Source organism: Arvicola amphibius, chromosome 9 (assembly GCF_903992535.2).
Source record: "Arvicola amphibius chromosome 9, mArvAmp1.2, whole genome shotgun sequence".
Taxonomy (NCBI): Eukaryota; Metazoa; Chordata; class Mammalia; order Rodentia; family Cricetidae; genus Arvicola; species Arvicola amphibius.
This window is the reverse complement of record NC_052055.2, coordinates 39,465,108-39,485,056: the sequence shown is the minus strand read 5'-3', so window position 1 is coordinate 39,485,056 and position 19,949 is coordinate 39,465,108. Positions and strand designations below refer to the sequence as shown.

General features: G+C 52.8%; 1 protein-coding gene across 1 annotated transcript; it reads left to right on the top strand.

Moving 5' to 3' along the window:
* The first annotated feature begins 654 nt into the window (after window positions 1-654).
* On the top strand, window positions 655-19,465 carry Ncf4 (neutrophil cytosolic factor 4). Its single transcript, XM_038344168.2, has 10 exons — window positions 655-1,200; window positions 6,338-6,422; window positions 7,035-7,188; window positions 9,744-9,814; window positions 11,693-11,820; window positions 12,477-12,534; window positions 13,157-13,255; window positions 17,336-17,466; window positions 17,719-17,784; window positions 19,082-19,465. Exons 1-10 carry the CDS (start codon window positions 1,169-1,171, stop codon window positions 19,275-19,277), a joined length of 1,020 nt encoding a protein of 339 aa, XP_038200096.1. The 5' UTR covers window positions 655-1,168; the 3' UTR covers window positions 19,278-19,465.
* Window positions 19,466-19,949: the final 484 nt, after the last annotated feature.

Genomic DNA, 19,949 nt, shown 5'->3' with positions numbered 1-19,949 from the left:
CTCCCTTTGTACACTCCAGCAAGTGGAACTATCAGGGGACAGGGAGTTAGGAGGGATAGACATCCTGTGGGGCAAGGGCTCTCCATCCCAGCCCCAAACACATTTTAATCCAGGACGCGTAGCCTGGGTTGCAGGATCCATCCTCTTTGTAGACGTCTTCCCCGAGAGCTCCCTGCAGAATCCAAGGTCCTTGTGCATTAGAGGAAACTGACACATAGTCTGAGAGTCTGCAGGATGGCGCTGGCCTGGAAGAAGAGGCCTGACCCACAAATACGCGGGAATCATAGCTGGGAGGGGCTTGCTGCAGGAAACACCCTGAGATTGAAAAGGAGGCTTGGTCTGGACAAAGTGCCTCTCATTCAAAGGACAACTTCCTAGCTGAGATCAACAGGAGGCCAAGAAAGGAGCACTGGAAACAAGGAGGAAGTGAGGGAAGAGAGACCTGGGGAGATGAGGCAACTTGCAGGTCCTTGGGGATTCTGAGGCCAGCAGAGGATTGGGGCTCTTCTGAGAGCAGAATGGGAGGTAGAGGCAGTTTGTAAGGAGAGCTTCTGAGTGCTTGGCAGCCCTGGTAGAGCTGAACATGGGATCTCAAAGCCCCAAACACCAGGGTGAGATCAAGATGGGGCATAAGTCAACCTTCATGCCCTTGTATAATCAAAGAAGGGGAACCAACAGAGCTCTGCTAGGAGTCGTATCTCCACCAGGCCTCAGGGATGGCACATGTTGGAAGCCTGGGCAAGGGGCTCAAGACAGGAGAATGAGCAATGAGGTCGCAGAGTCAAAGGGCTCCCTAAAGGACTAACAGAGCTGAAAGTATTTCGCTGGTGGGTGGGGCTTAGCACCAGAGACAGGCACTGAGGAAGTCCCCAAAGCCAGTGGCCTCACACAAGCCCAGAACCCAAGAGTAGCACTTCCTCAACTGCTATGCAGCCAGGAAGTGGGTGAGAAGGAAGTGTGGGGCCAGGCAGCTCGGAGCCTGAAGGAGGTGCTTCAGGGAGTGTCCAGAGAAGCTGGGGAGGGAGGGACCTCCTCAAAGACTGCTTCGGGAGACTCCCCCAGCCTCGGGTGGCTCCCAGACACAGACAGGAGGAAGTGAGAGGTGAACTCAGTCTGGGCCTGGCTGGGTAAAGCCCTGGCCCACCTGCCCTCGTGACTACCCACAGCCATGGCCCTGGCCCAGCAGCTGCGATCAGAGAGGTGAGAATTGCCCACACCCCCCCAGACTTCCTCACGGATCCCAGCAGGTTTGGGTTGGGGGTGGGGTTGTAAGAGGCTGTCCCTCCCATCTCCTGGTGTCGGTGCATCAGACGCAGGTTCCTGCACTTGACTTTGTTGGTGTGCAGTGAGAATTCTAAGCTCAGAGTGGGGAGTGGCTTAGACACGGCCAATGGCCACAGCATGAGTGGGTGGCAGAGTCTGAGAGCACAGGTGTCCTGGGGACTAGGCTTGGGTTCCTGGTTCCACACTGCAGTCAGAGGTGGCTTCCCATCTGCTGTCCAGGCAGGATCAGCCTGTGTTTCCTGTCTCTATTCAGGGTTAGGTTCAAATAGCCCTGGCTCTGCTAAAAAAACTCCACTTCATTTCCTGCATGACCCTTAGATATCTAACACAATGTTGGGTGTGTGTGTGGTGGGGGGGGGGCTCATTTACTATTCCTTTCTCTGCTGTGCCTTCCCAAGGTGCTTTTTGTCTTTTGGGTCACAGCTGCATCCCTGGGAGGCAGAACAGCGCTGGTACAATTCTAGATGCCCAGTAAATCATCTAGAGCTCAAGAATGACCCCTAGATCTATCTTGGACAAAGCGAACATTGTACAGATAGGAACAGTGAGGCCTGGTGTCCCCCAAGCCTGGCCACCTCTTTCAGTCAGCCCTTGCTCAGTGTCTCTTCTGGAGCCAGGTCTATGTGGCCATCTGCATGGGAGAACCCAATGACAGAGCTTAGAGTCTGTCCCCTGGATCAAACAGAAACAAGCACTAGGGAGCAAATCTCCATGTGAACCACTTGAGAGACACCAGAGCCGGGTCTGACTGATGAGGCCCAGGTGGGAGCAAAGGGTGCATGAGAGCTGGCAAAAATGGGACATCCGCAGGTCAAAGGTCAGAGGAGGCTTGTCTGTGTGGTAGCAGGAGTTAGTGCTGGGGCGGGGATCAGAATGATCCTCCATAGCTACCAAGGAGTGCTGGATGAGGTTGCGACATGATTCCAGTCCCCCTGATCCTACGTTCTCCTAGGAGACTGACAGACATGCAAAGTTGAATATTCTAGGAACTGCGGCTGCTTGAGGCTTGGGTCCCTTCCTGTTTCTTGGGGTGCAGATGACGCCTGTGATGACCAGTAGGGTGTGTGTTTCTGTCCTCTCTCAAAGAGGCAGCTCCCCTTCTCTGCCCCACATGGAGTTGTGGGCCCAGGTCCTAGGGTCACCAGATCCAGCATCTCCAGTGCCCTCTTTAGCACCAGACCAACGAAGATACAGAAGAGGAGACCGCACATACAACAGTCCTTTCTAGAAACTTATGGACACGTGTCCAAAGCTAAACAGGGTCATTTCAAGGGCAGCTGGGGAATTTAGTTCTGATAGCCACATGTCCACGGTTTCTGTGGATGAGATACCGTGAGCCTGCAGTTCTTAGGACTCTTGCAGATCGGGTCCCCACGCTGACCACCACTTGTAGTTCCCATATGCACGGAGCCTGGGGTCGACCATGAATGGGGCCTGAGGAGACAGCTGCTCTGCAGGTGTAGTGGGTTCCCAGGTCCCTGCCCTACCTCCACACCACTGCCTTCTTGCCAACCCAGCAAGCTAGCAGCCCACTTGCTCTGCCTCTACCAGCGTTCCGGATAGTCATGGGCAGAGGTAACTGCTGAGAACCTACTAAGCACCTGGTATCATTCTGGGCACTTAGGGATGCAGTGTGCCAGTATCCCTGCCCTTGTGAGATTGTACAGATCCTGCTTGTCACAGAGGGATCTCCTGACCATATGACATAAGTACTAGATTGTCTCCAATGGCAGAGGGATGAGAGGAGCCAGAGGATGGGGAGAGGCCCAAAGGTCTCTTCTGGGCCAGCTCTATCTGGCCTCACTATGTCTTCTGACACCAGTGCTGCCTCAAACACTTCTGGGTTCTTCCACCTGACAGAAAAGTTGAGGCTCTTTAATGAGGCACGACAATCCCTTGTGTGGGCTTGCCTGTGTCCGGCCTCCTCTGTCCTTGTTCTGCCTCATGTCCTGTGTTCCCTCATGGATGCCTCCCTGAGGTTCCTTGAAATTGTCCGCTTTCATGTCCCCAGACTTTTACACTCTCACTGCCTGCCCATGGCCTGAAAGGCCCTCTCTGCTGCCATGGCCAGATCCTCTGTGCGTCCCTGCTCTTGGCTGTAGGGAACTTCGCTTCCTGCTGGCAGCCCTAACCTCGACAAACCATCCTCTGCCGCACTCCTGCCTCTTTGGAGGACGTGGTAAGGGTCACCTCTCCTGCAGAAAGCTCTTGGCAGCGGCGAAGCAGGAGGCTTACTTGGGTATTCAAATTTCCCCACTCCACGGAGTGCTGGGGTACAAGAGAGCAAGGTCCTTGTGTGTTGAGCAGTGCCTGTTCTATGGTGCAGGAGCAGAATGCGGGAAAAGGCCAAGTGCTGGGCTTCATCTGACATCTCTCAGCTGCCTTGACTCAAATCCTCACCTGGGCAAACTCCTTAACCTCTCCAGTTTTCTGGGTCTGTGATTCAGGTACCTAGATCCTGGGGTGCTGCCAGCACTCCCAGATATCACTGTTGCCCATCCTTCCGGAATGGCCCAGGGCCGTGTCTCCCTTTCCAGTTCCTTCCTGGTCCACCCATCCTCGGTGCCCAGGAAATTACTACTGAACGTAATATTGCACTAAGCCCCTGAGGGAAGTAGACGAGGCCACTCGGGTCATGTTGAGAGTGAGTAGGAAGGTCGCCAGTGGCCACAGGGGTGCCTCAGCCTAGAAGACCACTCCCGCTGGCCTGCTGACTCCCTGAGTCACTGCCCGGTGACTTCTGTGTCTTAGGGCACCATCCTGGGACACACCAGGTCCCAGGAGACAAGGTGAACGGCGTGAACTGGGATGACAGTGTGCAGGCTCCTGGACCCCACCTGCTGTGAGACATTGCATGGGACGTGTTGTCCCGATTGTCTCTCAGGCTCAGACAGGAGAACCCAGTTGCTCTCCTCCCCCAACCATTCTCACCGTCCGGCTTCCCCATCCGTCTTCCTCTTCCCTTGCCTATCTCATCCTCCCCGCCCTTCTCTCTCTCCTCCGTCTTCATCTTCTCCTCTTCCTCCTTCTTCTCGCCCTCCCACCCTCTTTCTCCTCATCTCATTTTCTTTGTCATCCTGTTATCCTCCTCCTCCTCCTCTGCCTCCCCTCTTCCTCAAGGGCCTCCCTCTGCAGCCTAGGCTCATCCCCTTTCCGCCATCTCCGAATTTCTGACATCACAGATATGTGCCAGACTGCCAATGCCTGACTACACCTGTTTCCTTCTTCTTGGTCTGAGTATAAGTGGCTAGACGGGTGACCTTGGCTGTGTTTGGAGGTCTGTTTTCTCTTTCTTTGATTGCCCTTCCCAACCCTCTTCCATTCCTTAGCAGCTCTTCTCTGAAGGGCCTTATGTCTAACCTCAGCCATAAGCCATAGGCTGGTGGCTCTCACCTTAGCCAGCCATGTCGGCCCCACCAGGCCAGCCCTCACACCTGCACACCAGTTTCCTATTGGATGTTTGCCCAGAGGCCTCTCACAACAATTAACCTGGTCTGAACTGAGTCCCCAAGCCCCGCCTCTCCCTGCGCCATTCAGAAGCAGGCAGCATTCTTGTCACGCCCTTTTCCTTCTGTCCAGCTGTGCCACCATACCTTGGTCAAAGGTCCCTTTGGAAATGCATTAGGCTGCAGGGCAAAGAGAGACTGGTCTTGACTTGAACTGTTCTTTCTTCGCAGAAGTTCAGAGAAGGTTGCTCTAACTCTGTAGCGCAGGGAGCTCCATACCGCCACCCTGGATTCTTTCTTTGCGCATTGTGTTTTTGTCTCATGGGTGCACTGTGGTTGTTAAAGATCCAGGTGTCCCCCACCACCACCGCATTTTACTGACTGAGCTAGTCACATGGTTGCTTTGGGCCTCAAGGGCAGGTGGGAACAGGACTGCTGTTTGGGTCAGACCAGTCATGGCATACTGCCTCTCCAAGCTGGGCACATTCAGAGCCGAGCACGGCTGGCACTCGATTGGCCAGGAAAGAACAGGGACACACAAAATGCTAATAGCATCTTCTGGGGTCCTATCTTTTGTGTGTCCTGTCCCATATGACTCCTCACTCTGGGGTGCCCTATGAATCTGTCTCATTCAGTCTCTGCCCCTCCTTTTCTATCCAGTTAACTGGCTGCCCCTTGGTGACTTCCTGAAACCAGGCTACTCTGAAGCCCACCCCGCTCCCTGCTTCCAAGACCCTCAGTAACTTATCCACCTCAGGGCCTGTCAGTCTCTTCCTTGGGTCTCAGAACCTTAGCATAGGCTTTTCCCACTGCCTGGAAGAACCTCCTTAGTTTCCAGGGAATTCCAGTTAAGCTACTTCGAGCTGGCTCAGATGCCATTTTTTCTTTGCTTAGGTATAGTCAGCTGTTCTCTTGACTTGGGGTAAATAGGGCTGTCAGTCAACCTCATGTTACATAACATCATACCAGATCACTATATGGAGTAAAAAGGCTTATTTGGGTCCATAGTTTTATAGATCCCAGTCAAAATTGGGGCAGCTCCTTTGCCTTGGCCCTCTGGCCATGGTAGCAAACTGAATCAGGGGTACAAGGCAAAGGGAACGGCTTACATCTGGAATCAGATGCAAGTAGAGGGGCTGGAGATGAACATGGTCCCTTGGTCCCCCTCAAAGAAAGCCCTGGGAACCCAAGGACCTTCCATGAGGCTCCATCTTCCTAGAGATCCGCAGCACTTACCTGTGGACACCCTGGGGACTAAGTCTTTAATTGTGGCCAGTGAGGGATAGTCATACACCCCACAGACACCCCAGCACACTCTTCATCCTGTGATGCAGAGCTCAGCTCAAGGCTGCCTCAGAGGGGCACAGGCTCTTTGATAGGCATTGAGGCAGCTGATTGGTTAGTTGGGCGAGAAGCTGGCTTGTGATGCCCAACTCCAGCTTGTGTCCCTCATGCTCGGAGCTTGGCCTGTGTCCTGATGCCTCTGGGTTCCCAGCATCAGTGAGGTGCTGGGCATGGACAGAGTGCAGAGTGAGTGTGGGGCTCTACCAGCTTTGCCCAGAACAAACAAAGGTGGTAACTGGTGCCCTCCCTCTGGCCTCCTCCAGTGACTTTGAGCAGCTTCCTGATGACGTGGCCGTCTCAGCCAACATCGCTGACATCGAGGAGAAGAGGGGCTTCACCAGCCACTTTGTAAGAGTCAGCAACCCCTGTTCCTTTGCCCTCTAACCTCTGACCTTCCACCTTTTGTCTCCTGTCTCGGCAGGACCGTTTTTTTCTTTGGAACACCTGAAAATTCTCTGTAACACCCTGACTATGGATTTTCTAGACAGGTTGATTGTCAACATGTGCTGAATAGAATGTAGGGGTGCTTCTGAACACATCCAAGCACATGGAACACCCCCAATGAAGGCTTATCCCATCTAGTACAGTGCAGGGCTTGAGAAAGCCTGTTCTCTCTCTGTGACCTCTAACCTCATCCTGTGCCTGTTAGCTTTTGCCCTGACCTCCCGGGTTAATGTGCCTACCTCTGGGTCCTCCCGACTTCAGTGCCCTATGCCTATCTCTGGGCTCCCTTGTCCTCCCTTGTATCCCAGTTCCTCTACCTTCTGGTCCCCTGACCTCCCTAGCGAGTCCATCTCCCAGTTCCTCTCCAGCCCCCAACCTTCTCTACCTTCTAGACACCTCCATCACCCAACTCATTCATCTCATAACCACTCCCAGCCTCCAAGACCCTCCCCCAACTCCCTGCCAATCTACAACATCACAACTGCCCCTCCCTGCCCATGCCTCTCTCCTCCTCAGGTGTTTGTCATCGAAGTGAAGACAAAAGGAGGATCCAAGTACCTCATCTACCGCCGCTATCGTCAGTTCTATGCCCTGCAGAGCAAGCTGGAGGAGCGGTTTGGGCCAGAGAGCAAGAGCAGCCCATTTACCTGCAGCCTGCCCACGCTGCCAGGTAGGCTGTACTCTGCCCTGATGCCACGAGCTAACCCTGGTCCCTGCCTCACATTCCAGCTCTGCAGAATATCATTTCAAACCCTTTTACAAACTACTCACTTGGCCAGTGGCCCTCCTGTAGCCCCAGGCTGGCAGTGTCTCCCAGCAGCCCCCTCTCTGCCACATCTGTATGTGTGTTCCCCCGACACTGCCAGCCCTCCCTCTTTCGGGTACCTTCACTATTAGAGCTTCTGCTTCATCATCTTTGGCCTCTGGTGGCCAGGACAGCCAGCTTGTCACAGTCGTCCACCTGCTGGGAGCCTGGGTTGGGAGTGCTCAGCACCAGGGTTCTTGTCTTTCCTGTCTCTCTCAGTCACCCATGAGGTGAGCTCTCTAGCTGAATAGTTTCAGCCTCTACAGACCCAATGGCTCTTTCCCTGTTCTTTGAGGAAGCAGGGTATCACATAGTTCTGAGTTCAAATAGTCTCCAGCCCCACCCCTGTCCTCCCGGGCCTACTCACATACTCCACCCTGTTTCAAATCTCCAGTGCTACCCCACTCCTGAGCCTGCCCAAGCAACTCCTTAGAGGCTGTGTCTGTCCTATCGCTTACCCCTTCTCTAAGCCTCAGAGGCCTGCCCCTCTTCCCTTTTCCAAACCCGCTTCCCATGTGTGCACTGCCTGCTACTCTGGAAAGAACAGTATTCTCTTCATCCATCTCTAAAAAGGATACTGGGCTGAGAGGCAAAGGCCCTCCCATCCCCATCCCTCCCTTCTCCACTTGTGAGTGGTGAGGAGGGGCCTCTGCCATTCCAGCTAACACCTCTCTCCTCCCCCACACACTTTCCCTTTCTTTAACACACTGCCCCCTCCATAGAGCATCTGCATAGGCTCCCTCTCCCCACCAGCTGCTGACCTATCAGGAACCATCCCTATGGGGAACATCTCTTCTGGGCCTCCTGTCCCAGGTCTCTCACAGATCCTGCTTTTCTTCCTTTTGCAGTGACTTTTCTCCTTCAGGCTCAGGGTCTCACCCTTGCATCTGCCTCTGCTCTGGTTTTGGCTCCTCCCACCCCACCAACACTTACCTCAGAAGGAGTCCTGTGGTTCCTGTCTGTTGTCCTGTCCGGAAGCTGCTGAGGGTCCCTTTGTGCTTCCTCCATAGGTCTCCTTCATCTGAAGCTCCCCTCCTGCCTTCCTGATTCCTGTTCACCCTTGTGGACACTATGCTCTCCCGACCACCCTAGGAGCAGGGCACCCTCCCCACCATCCTTGTCCCGTCTTGTCCTCTCAGACCGGACATCCACTCTGGCAAACCAGCTGGGGCCTGAGACTTTGCCACTTTCTTGTTCATGGCTCCTGTCTAGCCCCAACCTTTATAAACTTTCTTCCTGGTACCACAGACACCCAGCCTGCCTGTCCTGTGGCACAGGGGTTGGACAGGATTGCCTTTTGGGACAGCCCTCTGGGTGGCAAGTCCCCCAAGTGCCTGCCTAAGGGCTCCTTATCACTTGGGTCCCCCAAGTGCCTGCCTAAGGGCTTCTGGAGAACACTTATCACTTGGTAGGACATCACCTGCTTCCTCTTTCCCAGAACACCCCTCCTTGCGTTTGGGGCATGGCTCATTCATCCACCCAAGAGATACTTAGTCCTCTGCAGTGTCAGTATGTGTAGTGGGGCGTGGGTCCATGGTTTCTAATTATGGCAGCCCACTGAAAGGGACCTTAGGGCTCTGGGGACCCCTACTTAGTGAGGTGCTTGAAAACTCAAGTGGTGACCTAAATGTTATTCAAGCCAGAGGATGGGAGATCAGGGCAGGCAGAGATCCCATGCTCCTAGCTAAGGCTTGTGAGTGTGTGTGAATACATACATGCGCATCTGCTAAAGAATATTTTATGTGCGCGTGAATACATTTGCATGTAAAAATATGTTACATCTGTGTGCATATGTGTGTACATGTGCATGAGTGTGTTCACATAGACCTTATCTCAGTATTTGCATATATGTATATGTGTGTATACATGTGCATGTGGGTATACTGTGTATGTGTATATTTGAGCGTGTATGTATGTATTCACACATTCCTGAACGCAATATATCTATGTCTATGGTGTGTGCACATATGATTGTGTATGTAAGTTCATGTGGGTACATTTGAGTGCACGTGTGCTCATGTAAACATATATGTGTGTGCATGTGCGTGAGTGTGAATGCGTGTGTCTGGGTGAGGGTATGTATGCGTAGTTTGTGTATGTCTGAGCTTTGCATGGGTGTGTAGAGTGTGTACTTTGTGCTGAGTGTGTATGTGTGTGCATGCACACATGTGGAGAGGGTGTGTGGGCGTACACACCTTTGTGTGGGGGAGTAGGTATGACAGAGAATTCCCTCTCTCTTCTAGCAATGGTGTGATTAGAAGATGTAGTTAGAGAGTGTCTTAGTGACACCCTGGTTCCATGGCAAAAGGCAGGAAGAGCTTTAAACTGGGGCGAGGGATGCTGGGCAGTTATCTTCCGGAGGGACAGTTGAAGGGCAGACACCATGTGGTCCAGGCTCTGGGCAGCTTTTCTCTCCTCAGCCAAAGTCTACATGGGAGTGAAGCAGGAGATTGCTGAGGGCCGGATCCCCGCGCTTAACGCCTACATGAAGGTACCTACTGCCATATCCTCTTGGTGCTTGAGCCAGAATGGAACACTGGGGGCTAGGTAGTTCCTTGGGCATGGATTTGAGAACTGGGCTTTCCTTGAGGCTCCCATGGCCCCATCTTCAATCCTGAGAAGCCTGGCTGGAAAGAGAAGCAGGGTATGTTCTCAGGGATCCAGGAGCTGGGTCACAAGGAGTCACACTGACAAACCCTTGAGTGCTCCAAGCTCTGGAACACAATGTCTGTCCCCCAGGGCACCTGCTGCCCAGTGGGGCAGTGGGAGGTAAACCCCCAAACCACACAGAGGTGTTTCATGCCTGCACCATGGGGCAGAGCAGCAGAGCACATCCCTCCCACAGGCCAGAGGAGGGCGCCTTTGAGCACAAACCTCTTTTTACCTGCGCGCGGCTGCCTGCGTTTGGCTCCACTCACTGTCCTCGGTTGGGCGTTCTGTGTTCCCACTATGCACACTGTCAGCTTTCTATGCCATGGAGACACAGAAGAAATGGGGTCAGAGGTAGAGGGCAGGGTGGCCAGGAAGAGACACCCTCCCATTGTGACTGTACAGGGAAGGGCCAGTGCTCCTGGCGAGGTAGTGAGCACCCTGTCTGTAGAAGCATCCAAGCCAGGGCTTGCAGGAAAGCTTTCCTTGGTGTCCAGAGGTGACTTTCTAGAGACAGTGACTAAGGGGACTGGCTTTGCCAGGAACTTATCCTATAATAACCCGGGAGCTAGGATCAGAGAGGAAAATGATCTACCCAATGCTACACAGCTTAGTAACTGGGACACCCAGAGCCACTGGAGCTTGCGTAGGGTCTCCTTGTAGCCCAGGCTGGCCTCAAACTTGCTATGTAACTGGGAAGGACCTCAATTTGGAGACTTTTGTTGGGATGGGTGTCTTGGAGTGAGTAAGACATCCTCACCCTCCTTTAAGAAGCCTTGACTTTCTCTTTGTGAAATAGACAGACCCCTGGCCCTCCTCTCTCACTGAGTGAAGCCAGAGTCCGTGGAGAAAATGAGGGGCAGGTGTTTTTAGAGCTGTGAATTTGTTTCTAGACTGTGTTCCTTGAAAGATTTTCCACAGGATTTTGGGTATCTCTGGAACAGTAGCTCCCCTAAACTGGCCTCAGCTCTGCAGGGTACCTGAGCCCCATGGGGCTAGATCAGTAGCCATGTCAGGCTCCCCTGTTCCATGCCCTCATAGCTTAGACACAATGTGTGTGCACAGGGTGGAAAGAGGCGCAGGCATCAACCTGCAAGTTCCCTGTCCCAATCACTTCCAAATCTGACCCCTACCCCCACCCGGGCTTGGCACTGACCTTTATGACTTAGTAAGTAGAGTGCTTGCCTAGCATTCGAGAAGTCCTGGGTTTGATCCCCGTACCGAATAAAGTGGGTATGGTGGCCCACGTCTATGATCCCAACACTTAGGAGGCGTGATCAGAAGTTCCAGGTTATTCCCGGTTAAATAGCAAGTTTGAGGCCAGCCTGGGCCACAGAGAGACCCTACGCAAGCACCAGCAGTAGCTCTGGGTGTCCCAGCTCTGTTACTAAGCTGTGTGGCCTTGGGTAGATCATTTCCCTCTGTGATCCTAGTTCTCGGGTTATTAGAGACAAGTTCCTGGCAAAACCAGTCCCCTTAATCACTGTCTCTGGAGACCTTTAGATGATTCCAAATGAACTATCAAACTGGCACTGCTCCCCTGCTCATCCTGGCCCAGAAGCAAGCTTGGAAATTGTCTCCTCCAGCTTATGAGGGCTGGTAATCCATTTTTATTACCAGCTGAGAATGTGTTAGCAGAGATGGGTAGATGGGGGCTGGCAGGACTGTCTAGATCTTTCTGTTGACTTTCTGCCCACCCTGTCCTACCCTCTCCACACAGAACCTCCTGAGCCTGCCGGTCTGCGTGCTGATGGACCCCGATGTCAGGATCTTCTTTTATCAGTCTGCCTATGATGCAGAGCAGGTGCCCCAGGCGCTCCGCAGACTCCGACCGCGCACGCGCAAAATGTAAGTGGCTATCACCGCACCTCCTCTGAGCCAGCAAACTGAGTCCCGTCTCTAGCCCCCAGGGGTCGCTGCTGCTCCTTGTTTCTAAGGGTCCCACACTCCCTCCCCTCCACCTTGTCCCTCACAGAAAAATTAAGCGGGCACCGCAACGGTGGAAGGGCTTTGGTTTCTGAACCAGCCACTTCTTTGAGGAGCCGAGGAAAATTAGGCAGGGTTCCTGAGCCCTGATTTCCCCCAAATTCCCTTTCGTCCCAGTAACCTCCCTGCGCAATTAGGAAGGCATGGTCTGAATTCCAGCCACTTAGGCACCTCCCCCGCAGCCTCAGTTTCCTGGGCTGAAGTGGAATAGTAACACAGAGAGAGAGGTTGGCTCTAAGAGCCAAGCTAAGGACTGGCGGAGAGTTAAAGGCTCCGAGCCATGACCTCCTTCCTCTCCAACCCTTCTCCAAGCTCTGCCTCCTGGGCTTCTGTAGGAGAACAATCTCGCCTGGGGCAGCAGTGGGAATACAGGATGGGGGCTGGCTATGGGAGCAGTTGTGACTGGGAGCGGTGCATAATCTTTCTTTCCCAGCCTCTCCAACCCAGGAGCTGGGCCCTGGCCCGGGGGTGTTGGGGGGAACCACAAGACTGACTGACAGTCCTTTTTCTTTCCATAGCAAGGGTGTGTCTCCACAAGGCGCCGGCATGGACCGCATGGAAGCGCCAAGAGCAGAGGTATCCACAGGCTAGACCTCATCGAAGTCCTTTGTGGAGTCCGCCTGCTGTGTGCCACTGTGTATTTGCATGGTGCTGGGTACCCGGCAGGAAGGAGGGGCCGCAGTCTCAGTCTGAGATGCTGAACACTTCCCTGCCTAGCTGAGGGCAGGGAAGTGCCCAGCACGCTGAAGCAGGGGAGTAGGTGGCCATTCATCAGCACATCCCAGAGAGCTTGCTGGGATTCTTGGGCCAGCCATGCCTATGCATTGAAGCCTCAGACAAGGTCTTGTCCTCTGGATGCACACAGCTCCAAAAACACACATGGCTTTTCAAAATCCATGTGGGCAGTGCCCTGGTAGCGAGCTGCAGGGTACAGGAGGGAGGGGCAGCGAGACAAGCCTGACTCAGAGTTTGGACCCTCTCCCCATATGTGAACCCTACCAGCTTTGAAAGGACCACCTGCTTGGCAGTTGGGGAGATGGGGAGATGGGTTCATGAGGTCCTCCATGAACAGAGGGCTGTATCAGCATCTTTTTAAACCCTCGGTTTCCATCCTGTAAAATGGACGCCAAAGTAGCTGCAGGACTTCAAGGGCTCAACCAATATCGTCTCCGTCTCAGAATGGTGTCCTTCTCCCCAGGCCCTGTTTGACTTTACTGGGAACAGCAAACTGGAGCTAAGTTTCAAAGCTGGAGACGTGATCTTCCTTCTCAGCAGGATCAACAAAGACTGGCTGGAGGTGAGATGGAGATGAGGCCAGAGTCCGTAAGACTAACCGAGGCTAGAGGAGAGATGGAGGTGACGTCAGAGTAAAGAGACGAGGCGGTGGAAGTGAAGTGAGAGTGGAGGACAGGTGGAGACGAGACTGGAGGGGGTGAGGTGACAGTGGAGGGAGGATGGATATGAAGTTAGATGTGAGGATGGGTGAGGATGGGGTGAGGATGGGTGAGGATGGAGGTGAGGATGGGTGAGGATGGAGGTGAGGATGGGGTGAGGATGAGGTGAGGATGGAGTAAAGATGGGGCGAGGAGGGAGGTGAGGATGGGTGAGGATGGAGGTGAGGATGGGGTGAGGATGAGGTGAGGATGGAGTAAAGATGAGGTGAGGATGGAGGTGATGATGGAGGTGAGGATGGAGGTGAGGATGGGTGAGGATGGAGGTGAGGATGGGGTGAGGATGAGGTGAGGATGGAGTAAAGATGGGGTGAGGAGGGAGGTGAGGATGGGGTGAGGATGGGGTGAGGATGGAGGTGATGATGGAGGTGAGGATGGGGTGAGGATGGAGGTGAGGATGGGGTGAGGATGAGGTGAGGATGGAGTAAAGATGGGGTGAGGATGGGGTGAGGATGGGGTGAGGAGGGAGGTGAGGATGGGGTGAGGATGGAGGTGAGGATGGGGTGAGGATGGAGGTGAGGGTGAGGGATGAGGAAAAGGCAGAGCTGAGGGTGGAAGAAGGGTGGGGTGAGGTAGTTTGGGTTGCACAGGTAACACCATGGAGAATATCTTGGGAAGCCCAAGGGTAGAAGTTTCTGAGATAGTCCCTGAGGTCCCTGAGGTTTGAGTGACCATGAGTCACAGGTGTCATAGAGCCGTGTGTGTCGATGAAGCAGAACATTCCCCCATATCATGTGTTGAAGTCAGAGGACAGCTTTCAGGAGCTGGTTCTCTCCTTCCACCAGAAGCAGTCCCAGAGGTGGAATTCAGGTGCTCCAGGTGGAATTCAGGTGGTCCAGGTGGAATTCAGGTGCTCCAGGTGGAATTCAGGTGGTCCGGCTTAGCTGCAAGCCTCTTTACTCCACAAGCCATTTTGTAGCTACCCTATTTTAGTTTCTTAATTACTAACAGGGCGTCTAGGAACTGACACTCTTGGTTTTGGGGGACTGGTAACTCCTGAGGGGGGGGGTAGTCTATACAGTGCAGGGCGTTCAGCAGCTTCACGTTCCCCCTGCTAGGTGCTGGCAGTGGTCACAACAACCACAGAGGTCTCTCCATGTTTGCTTTGGGGGTCAGACTTTCCCCCATTGAGAGATGTTGGGGGAATCATATGTGATAATGTTACTTCCCTGGCCAGTAGCAAGAATGGCTGTAAATAAGAGTGGGTGACCTTGGGGCTGGAGAGTTGGCTCAGCAGTCAAGAGCACTGATTACTCTTCCAGAGGAACGGGGTTCAATTACCAGCACCCACATGACAGCTCACAATTGTCTGTAATTCCAGTTCCCGAGGACCTGGCACCCTCACACAGACATCAATGCACATAAAAATAAATCTTAAAAAAAAAAAGAGTGGGCATCCATGCCTGAGGCAGCTTAACGGGGAGCATTTGCCCAGTGTGCAAGGTCCTAGGTCCCACCCACTGTACTGCCAAACAATAGAACGGACTACTTTACTAGTGTGTCTGGACTGTTCGCTGTTTTTAGCTGGCCTCTTGTACCTCAGGAGGTTGCTCAACCCATGGTTTCCTTTCCTGTAAATGACGAAAACACTGTTTCTTCATCAGTTCCTGGCAGGGATAAGGGAGAGGCGGATGTCGTCCAGGCCTCGCCCCCAGAGAGTCCGGATGCCTTGTTCCCAGTGCAAGTGAGGGTACTAGGAAGACTTGAGCGAGCCCCTGAAGCTGGGACCCCCAGGTGCTACTTTGCTTCACACTGATAGGAAGTGGCTGTGTGCCAGGTCCCTGATCTGGACCTGGCTTTCTCCTTCAAATAATATTGTTGCTATTGGACATCTCTGCCCCTCGGTGTCCGAAGGAGGCTCCGGGACCGGCTGAAGCAGGGTCTCTGGTATTGCGGGGCTGGAGAGGAATGAGTGTGGCAGGTGTAGGGACTGGGCCGTTTAAGCTTTGCTTCTTCATGCTCTGGGTCTTAGAAACTTGCAGCAGCCTTGTCCACCCTAGCTACCTTGATCCCGCTGTAAGAGGAACTATAGACCTGGTCCAGTTTTCTGAAAAGTCTTACTGGCTGGATGCCGATCACCGTCAGATCTCAGGCTGCAGGAATGGGAACCTCGGTTCATAGGTCTGTGTGATGGCACGGAGAGGATGTGAGCTCAGGCAGCAAAGGGGACCTGAGCTCAATCCCTAGGACCCACATTAAAAAGCTTATCATCCAGCTCTGGGAAGGCAGAGGCAGGTGGATCCCTGGGGCTTGCTGGCAGGTCAGACCAGCCACAGCTGTGTCCTAGTTAGCTCTCTACTGCTGTGATAAACACCATGCCCAAAGGCAACTTGGGGAGGTCATTCCAAGTCACACTCTATCCCTGAGTGAAGTCAGGACAGGAACCTGGAGGCAAGAGAGAATGCAGAGGCCATGGAGGGGGGCGTGTACTGGCTTGCTTGCTTCCCATGGCTTGTTCCTTCTGCTTTCTTACACAACACAGGACCACCTACCCAGGGATGGCTCCACAGAAGAGTCCCAGGCCTGTGAGAGACTCTGTTTCAAAAGGAGAAAAAAATATAGATAGAGCCTGAGAAATGGAATCTGAAGTTGTCTTCTAGCCTATATATGTACACACACATGCATATCTATGTAATACTCATACGCATATGCATATATGCATACATACACACATTCAAATAAATATACATATGCATGCACATGTACACAATTCATATTCATGCACATATTATATAAGTACAAATATGCACACATATTCATTCATGCACATATGCATACACTCATAAATACACATATGCATGCACATGTACACACATACATATTCATGCACACACTTATATAAATACACATATGCATATGCATGTACATACACTCATATACATATGCACGTGCATATACACATGAATATGCATGAATGCACACACCTATAAATACACATGCACACATACATGCACACAGAAAAGAATGCATCTTTTGTCTCATAGTCATGAAGGTTAAGGGATCATATGAGCGACACAGAGACAGGGTAGGGGTCCTGGTCCTGCCCTTAGGGGACAGACCCAAGCTTCTGGGGGACACTCAGGGAATGAGAAGGAGCAGGAAGCACTTCCAGGCTTCTCTGTACCCTCAACACCTCCCCCTTTCCTAATTTTCTCCTTTACATGTGTGGCTATCTGCCAGAGAGCATGCGTGTTCACATTCTGTGCTCTCAGGAGTATTACATGAAGGAACAGCGTTTATGTAACTTCAGAGCCCAGAGCTTGGACATAATGGTGTTCAAAATCTTAGCTGAAGGAAATAATGAGGAAGGGAGAGAGGGACGGAGAAGAGGAAGAAGGGAGGGGAGAGGAAGGAGGGGAAAGAGGCAGGGGTGTACAGCTTTCCAGATAGATTCAGAGCTTTTTCTATAACTGAAGTGCTGTCTTCAGGGATGCTCAGCTTGGTGAGTCTCCTCACTTTTTTTCTCTGGGTTAGCCAGCTTTGGTCATGGTAATAAAACACTCAAGGCAAATAGCTTATGAAGAGAAAAGGTTCACGATGACATGCTATCCGGGAGTTTCTTTACCAAGTGACCCTGTGCGGAGGCCACGCATCATGACAGAAGCATGTGAGAGTACAAAACCCTTGCATAATGGTCAGGAAGAAAGACAAATCAAATAAACAAACAAGCAAAACAGTTAAGTAAAGAGCAGAAAGAGGAAAGAAAGGACCAGGCTTCCACTGCTCCTTAAGGGAACCCTCTCCCTAGTGACGGAAGACACTTCCTGTAGGACTTGTTCTCCAAGTCCCCAAAACCCCCAGCAGAGCCATGCTGAGGACCAAGTCTTTGACATGTGGGCTTGGGGAACAATCTAGGGACCTTGTTTTTATAGAGTGTGAGGCCCCGGGCTTCTCTTCCAGATGAGGCAGCTCCTTTCCCCCCACAGGGTACAGCACAGGGAGCAACCGGCATCTTCCCAGGCTCCTTCGTGAAGATCCTCAAGGACTTCCCCGAGGAAGATGACACCACCAACTGGCTGCGCTGCTACTACTATGAGGACACAATCAAAACCATCAAGTTGGTGTCCTGCTGGGAGAACAGGGCACTCACCTTCCTTGCCACCCCCATCACCCCACTCTCTCCCAGTCAACGCTCTGGTGTTGTGTGTCCCCACCCGCCCCCGCCTGCCCAGCTGCTGTGGCTCCCATTGCCGTCCAGACACACCCCAGCAGTATAACAAGCTACAGCAAGAGTTTGTTCCTGGCCCCCCCAAGCATGCTCCCTGCCACACACACCTTGATGCTTCCTCTCTTCTACTGTCCACCTTAGGGACATCGCAGTGGAGGAAGACCTCAGCAGCACCCCCCTGTTCAAAGACCTGCTAGCACTCATGAGGTGAGAGGCTAGGTGGGAAAGAAGGAAGAGAGCCTGGAGAGGAGAACGGGGCTGGGCAAGGTGTGGGGGAGAGGCTACCACCTGTGACAGCTCCAGCCCCTGCAGCCCCTGCCTCCAGCCCCTGCAGCCCCTGCCTCCAGCCCCTACAGCCCCCCGCCTCCAGCCCCTGCAGCTCCTGCTGTCCACAGTGCCTTTAGAGAAGAGTGGAGCGGGCTGCAGAGGACCGAGGGCTCAGCTGAGGTCACAGTGTGTGACTGCAGATCTGCTGAGAGAACTCATGTCTCTAGCTGAAAGCCTTGAAGTTAGGCACAGCCTCCAGCTGGAGAAATCACTGCTACCCCGTGGTCCAGGCCATTGCTGAACTGTTATTTTATAGAGCCATCAAGCGCTGCCCCATCTCTTACGATAAAAGCAATGCAGCTTGTAATGAGAATGTAGTGTCTGTCACCATATTCCATTTCTCCTGTTATCTGCTGGGTGCTCAGATCCCTTCAGTGCATGCACACACACGTACCAACACACACACACGCACACAACACACACACATATACACATAAACACTTACACAAACACACAAAACAATATACACACCTACCACATATAACAAACAAGCCCAAACACACAGTACATACAGGCATACACAAACACACAAACATACACAAATGCACAATATACACAACACAAACACAGACACAAAACAGTCATACAAAAACACAAGTAAGCATGAATATACATAAATACTGGTAAGGCAAACATATACACATACAAATACACAAAGCAAGCATACACAGACACACAAACAGACGAACACACACACACACTCACAATGTCCCCCTGGCTGTTGCTGCTGTCAACGATATTGTCCTTTACGAATACACCGTCTCATTATTTTCTGGGGATAATTTTCAAGAACTGTCATCATGAGATAGCAGTTCTGCGAGATGATTAGACATGGTCTGTTGGGTCAAATGGTACATGGGAAGTCAGTTCAGATCTTGTTCCCACAACTCCTGTGGAGGTATGGCTGTCTTCCTGCAGCTCAGCTGGTTCCCACAGGCCTCCCTGGGCTGCCTTGCCTTCTTTTCTTAGGAAACTCAAGTCTTCCACCCACTCATGTGCAAGCTGCTTCAGGCTGCACCACTAATGATTCCAAAACTCCCTCTTCCTCTGATACCTCAGTTTCTCCATCTGAAGAATGGGAGGATGGTTCCTTGGATGAGCCAGTACCACACTCTGTAAACCCAAGACCCTAAGTTCTCCCCGAGAGCCTCAGACTAATCCTGGTGTGTTCCCCCAGGCGTGAGTTCCAGAGAGAAGACATCGCTCTCAATTACCAGGATGCCGAGGGGGATCTGGTTCGGCTGTTGTCAGATGAGGATGTGGGACTCATGGTGAAACAGGCCCAAGGCCTCCCCTCCCAGAAGCGCCTCTTCACCTGGAAGCTACACGTCACCCAGAAGGACAACTACAGTGTCTACAACACGGTGCCCTGAGTCACTGGGGTCCCTGTGGCAAGAAGGGGGATCTCAGCAAAAGGCCTTCACCCTCTAAGAACACGAGGACCTTCAGGAAGGCTGGGATGAGATGCAAGCCTCCAGGCTAGAGGCTGGTGTGCCTCTGGACCAGGATTCTACTAACTTTTGACACCTCTGAATTAAATAAACTGTTTTGTGTCTAAGGACCAGGCTTGGGAAGTGCGAGCTTTATGGAGCAGATCGTGGAGTGAAATGCTATTGAAGAGGCCCTGTTGCCCTTCCAGATGATGTGGGGAGCACGGTGAACCCTCTTCCTGTTGGAACACACATTTAACAGGGCGTTAGAATCCGCCACCCAAAGTCTCTACAAAGCACACGGCAGGGAGAGGAGACCCTGCCGGTCAGCAGCGTTGGGAACTATTGGGTCTGTGGTATTAGCACCCTAGCTGCCCTGCCCGGGACCCAGGAAGTGCAAATTCCACCCCAGTCACTCTGCTTTGGGTGGGTGTGGCCAATAAGATGGAGTTTCTTCTCCCTGTAGCTCCTGGTCTCCTCCACAGGGAACCAACTGCCAGAATCCCAAGCCCTTTCCAGCCCGGGGGGGGGGGGGGCTGTGGAGATGCAATGGCAGGCGGTTGTGTTGAATAGCCCGAGTCCCAGAGCTGCCATAATGAAGTACCACAAAACGGA

Coding starts and splice junctions, on each gene's coding strand:
- Ncf4 (XM_038344168.2), top strand. CDS start 1,169: ATGGCCCTGGCCCAGCAGCTGCGATCAGAGAG. Junction 13,256..17,335: donor TCAACAAAGACTGGCTGGAG/GTGAGATGGAGA, acceptor TTCCCCCCACAG/GGTACAGCACAGGGAGCAAC. Junction 17,785..19,081: donor GACCTGCTAGCACTCATGAG/GTGAGAGGCTAG, acceptor GTGTTCCCCCAG/GCGTGAGTTCCAGAGAGAAG.